Source organism: Crinia signifera, chromosome 5 (assembly GCF_055691185.1).
Source record: "Crinia signifera chromosome 5, ASM5569118v1, whole genome shotgun sequence".
NCBI lineage: Eukaryota > Metazoa > Chordata > Amphibia > Anura > Myobatrachidae > Crinia > Crinia signifera.
The window spans coordinates 153,889,503-153,894,638 of record NC_139221.1 but is presented as its reverse complement, the minus strand read 5'-3'; the positions used below and the strand labels follow the sequence as shown (position 1 = coordinate 153,894,638).

The window sequence follows — 5,136 nt, the reverse complement described above, 5'->3', positions numbered from 1 at the left end:
CATCTAAAATGTTCTTGGTCACTTTATAAATAATTATATATAAAACCTGGCTTTGTCCTTGGGGCATTTTGTTCATTAGAATTAGTTTGACAATGTGTGCAATTTCCGCATACATTCAACTTAATATATTAAGTATACTATATTTATCAAAACTTGTTAAAAATTACTTTATATTTGTGATATTAACTGGGGCATCTAGAACATAAACAACAATGTTATCTCCACCCCTTCTATTTACTGAAAGTATCACACTGGCTTTACGTAACATTAATATAGTACATAATATAGTATTTATAAATGTTAAACTATTTACTATATATGTACTAATGGAATTATTTCTTGGTTAATAACTTTATTCGTGTATTCATATATGTTCAATAATTAAACAATAGTTATTCAAGCATATTTTACTATACCATACTAGTTCAAAGTTATATGTGTAACCATTTAAAATATATTTAAACCTTATTAAGGACAGGAAAACAAGTTTCCACACCAAATGAATGCCTCTAATTCGTTGTTGAAGACAGATCCGTTACATGGGTCACTTGTTTAAAAGAACAGAACAATAGGACAGACAATCAGTTATATAGACAATAGTAATATACTGTACTGCTCTTATTTGTTTGGACATATTGAGCATTATGATGCCTATGTTGATCAAAACAGGACTTACACAATGTAATTCATATGCCAATTTTTTTTTACAAAATAAAAAGTACTAAATTTGTTAAAATACTCATAATCTACACTTTTCTGCCTTGTTATGTAAGAAAATGAAAGCTTCCACTTGATAGTGTTATATGCTATAAATAAAAAACATTTAACTAAAATCCGTTTATATAAGTTTAACATTTTTCTAGCTTCATGACCTAGTTCTTTGATTTTTTTAAATTAGATAAAACCAATGTTTATTATGTTTTTTATGGAAATTCTCAAATTTAGAAACAAATGCATCACTGAATTTACAGTATATACCCCAAAAGTCACTGTAACACCCACTACATTGGGAGACCTCAACCCAAGCCTCATTTATAATTTTAAGCAGAAAATCAGAAGTAAAACTTTTCAGATGTAAGCTTATGTTGTCTGTTGCCTATTAATATAAGTTGTCTTATATTTGGCATACTAGTGGGATAAGACTATATTTAAGATCTCATGTAGGCCATAGTTTACATAAACATGCATATAAAGTATTCCATCATAATCAGAAACAAAATTTAAGTGTGGGATATGCTGTCAGGTTAAAACTTACTTGTATTTATCGATATTAAATTATTATTGGATACAAACTGTAAACTACTAGATTTCTACTGTGCACTGGGCACATTTAGTGTATTACGACCTTTGTTTATATATATATATATATATATATATATATATATATATATATATATACATATGCAGCAAACAACAGAAGGTTCCTTGAGGAATGTCTACAAATTCAATGCATATACCAAAAGCAGATATTTATACTTCATTTCTAATTATGCTAGTCTTCATTATCAGTTTCAGTAATTACTGTACACCCTGTACATTATTTTGTATTTCATAAGAATGATCTGCACTTATTCTAATATGTAATGTATGCGTTTCTATTAAACTCCAAAATTCTAATACCATACAGCCATATGTTCCGAAGTGTTAAAATAAGTTACAAACAAAGCACATTTTTGTAGTTAATATGGACATATGTTGTCAGAGTAATGCCAAAGTAAACTCCTAATGGTCCTTTATATTTAATTTAATCTATTCATAGTAGTGATGCATTTTAGTGAGATGGTCTGTAACACCTATTAATTAAAAATTCAAAATCTTACACTCGATCCCCAGCCATCTGCGTCCGCTGATTTACTATTCTGAGAATAACAGTGTTTTGTTTTTTTTAAACCTTTTTGTATGCGTGGAGCAATTTCATTTTTTTAGCTATTGCTAACAATTGGGTCGACAATTTTCAATTATTTTTCAGTTGATGAAGTTTTCATGTTCAATTTTAACTTTCGTATTCAGAGCCTAATAAGATTCAATTGTGTATTGTTATTCTGTCACTAATCTGTTCATTTTCAATGAGGCCTGCAAGACATCTCTCCTTGCAATTGTTTACGGGCCCCTCTGGCAGAAAACAGTTTAACATGTGAGTGCCTTGAATGGTCTGTGTGCAATTAAGATAGACATTGGAATGGTATAGTGTACATTTCTTTATTTTATCACTGAATTTTAACAGATTCTTTAACAAATAACCATAAAATAATGTTTTAGTGCATGGATAAATCACAGTCTTCAACAAAAAGGGTCAGGTGTTAAAATCATGGTTTCAAATATGGCATATATTTTGGCTTTTACAAAGGGTTTTAAAAAAAAACAACAAACAAGACCACAGAAGTTTAAAACATACTTTCGGGACTGCAGTGATACCTTAATCGAGCCGTGTCAATTACTGTGTGAACAAGCATCTGCTTTATCTTAATTAGATGGGGGGAGGGAGGTGAATGACCACTGTTTATATTCATTTTCCTCATTAATTATGAAAAACTGCATTTAATTCATCTTGCATGGCGAGAGACTGGCTGCGCAGATGGAAGTCATAAGGGAAGTGGCTGTCTGTAGGCAACCTGAACATAGAGCTCTGCCCAAGGGGACCCCTGCCTGGCACTGCACAGTAATGCATGCCATAATTGTAATTTTTCCCATAGTCCAAGGCCTCTTCTTGCTTCAGGGAAAATATCCCATTATAGTTCATGGAGGGAGGGCTTAAGGGACCTTCAAACTGAGGGCTGGTGCACTCGGGGGAAGTGCTTTCATAAAAGGATTCATAAGCACTACAGTAATTGTACGGTTTTCCTGTCTTGGAATTGTCAAGGTTCCCATGACCTGGTGGGGTGCTAAGCTCAGGGCTGTGATATGGAGGGTAAATAGAAGTGTATGAGGATGTTGCATGATGCACTGAATCCCCACTCTGCCCCATGAGAAAACTTCTGGCATTAAGCTGCAGGCAGCCAGCCACCAAGTTTGTAGTGGGCTGGGATAAACCTTTACATAGGTTTTGCACAAAGGTGAGCAGATCTGGTCTCTTCCCAATCCGCAGAATCTCTCCCAAAGCCCAAATATAGTTTTTGGCCAGCCTCAACGTTTCTATTTTAGACAGTTTTTGCGTCTTAGAATAACAAGGTACAACTTTCCGTAAATTGTCCAGTGCATCATTGAGGCCATGCATTCTTCCCCTTTCCCTTGCATTAGCTTCTATCCGTCTCACTTTAATCCTTTCTATTCTGACCTTGGTCATCTTTTTTTTCCTTGGCCCCCTCCTCCTTGGCAATCCATTTTCATCCTCTTCCTCCTTGTCCTCCTCCTCTTCTTCTTGCTCTGTTTCCTCTTCAGGTGTCCTTTTGATATTTTTCCCATGTGACACTAGCTGCTTGGAACAGCTTTCGGCTTTTTTTGCTATTTTTTGCTCCTCACTTTCCCGGACATATTTTCTGCACATCTGTGACTCCGTCATTACAACAGATTCATCGAACGGCAGAGTTAACATTGCTGCAAAAAATGAAATTCCCTGAAATGACAAAACAATGTTTACATATACTACTAATAAAAGTCATTTGTGACTTACACACTGCCATTTTGCTGTACGTTTGATCATAATTTCTATAGTTTTAAGTTAAAAAACAACTTTAAAAATAAACAGATGAATGTAATAATATACCTTCAAAACTATTGCAAAACTTTATAAGTGTTAAACAACTGGCAGTCAATTAATAAATGTTTACAACTGGAGCACACAGCCTTATGCTGCTAAGGAAATCCAAATCAGCTTTTTGAGCAAACCCCACTAATAATAAATTAATTCATCTGACTAAATTAATTCTTATACATTTTTGCTACAAGGTATTTTTTTTTTAAACAGATTCACAAATTAAGGACGCAATTAGTAGCAATCTTTTTTTATATAAAAAAAATATTCTTCTTTAAAAACCCAGCTAACAAGAATTAATCCTGTATTGATTTATCTAAGTTATCAAAAACTAGGAGCCGCAGTACTTGAGTGAGACAGAAAGGAAATGATCAGTGTCATCTTTCTTACATGTACTACAGTGTTCAGGTGATCCACTGTGTGCTCCTTATCAATATAAAAATGGCATTTTTGATCTAAAAATAATTTAAAAAAATTGATAAATACAGCTAGGCACATAAGACAAATTAGATATGGGCAGACTATTACATATATCACACACTGAAATACATGTAACACATCTTGTGCATAAACAAGCAACTCCGATAACAGTGCTAAAATTAGATAATTTGAAAAGCATTCTACAATATTCCTTCACATCTAACCTACATTTTCACCTTGCACACAAGACGTCTTTCAAACAAACAAGTGACATCATTCTAACGAAAACAATTCTAAGAAAATACACAATAGCAAGCAAAATGCCACATTTAAATATCACATGCAGAAAAAAGAGATATGGTATAACAGGAAAAAGGTTTGTTACCTTCAGAATTGTATCGATCAACAATCAGTGTTCATTTTTTATCGCCTTCAAAATCAGTCCGAATGTCGCATTTTCTCCAGGAGTCTAGATATGTGTGTATCTCATTGATCTCCAAAAAAGTGACATTGATGCCAACTGCCAGAGCTGGTACCCATGCCATCTGCTAGTGACGTCACAGGACAGAGAACCACATGATGCGTTCCCTTGGGACCTTCATTCGGCACTGATCATCTGGCATCCCTGTAAGTGGGTACCAGTATTCATGTATCAACACAGAAGGTTAGACTGATAAAAAAAAAATCTGCACCAGCATCTCACATACAGGCAATGCAGTTCCATCAGAGCGACTCCTTTTTTCCCATAGAATCTTAAGGGACACATTAAATAGAAGGCAATGTTGCCAGTGTTAAGGTCTCATCTCCAAATGACACAGCATGGAATGAGGAGGAAGCATTCCTCTGATGCTATGTTCACTTGCTTACATTAATTTAACCCATTCATAATAACAAAAATGAAATGGACAAAAAAAGCAATAATGTATTATTGATTAGAATCTATACTCTACAACCTAAGGAAATATATACAACTATTATATATATATATATATATATATATATATATATATATATATATATATATA

The 5,136-nt window shown here is 33.5% G+C and overlaps 1 protein-coding gene across 1 annotated transcript; it reads right to left on the bottom strand.

Annotated features, from left to right (window-relative positions):
- Positions 1-2,185: 2,185 nt before the first annotated feature.
- Positions 2,186-4,796, bottom strand: NEUROD6 (neuronal differentiation 6). Its single transcript, XM_083188125.1, has 2 exons — positions 4,497-4,796; positions 2,186-3,553 (listed from the first exon to the last, which is right to left on the bottom strand). Exon 2 carries the CDS (start codon positions 3,530-3,532, stop codon positions 2,519-2,521), a length of 1,014 nt encoding a protein of 337 aa, XP_083044251.1. The 5' UTR covers positions 3,533-3,553; positions 4,497-4,796; the 3' UTR covers positions 2,186-2,518.
- Between the last annotated feature and the right edge of the window lie 340 nt (positions 4,797-5,136).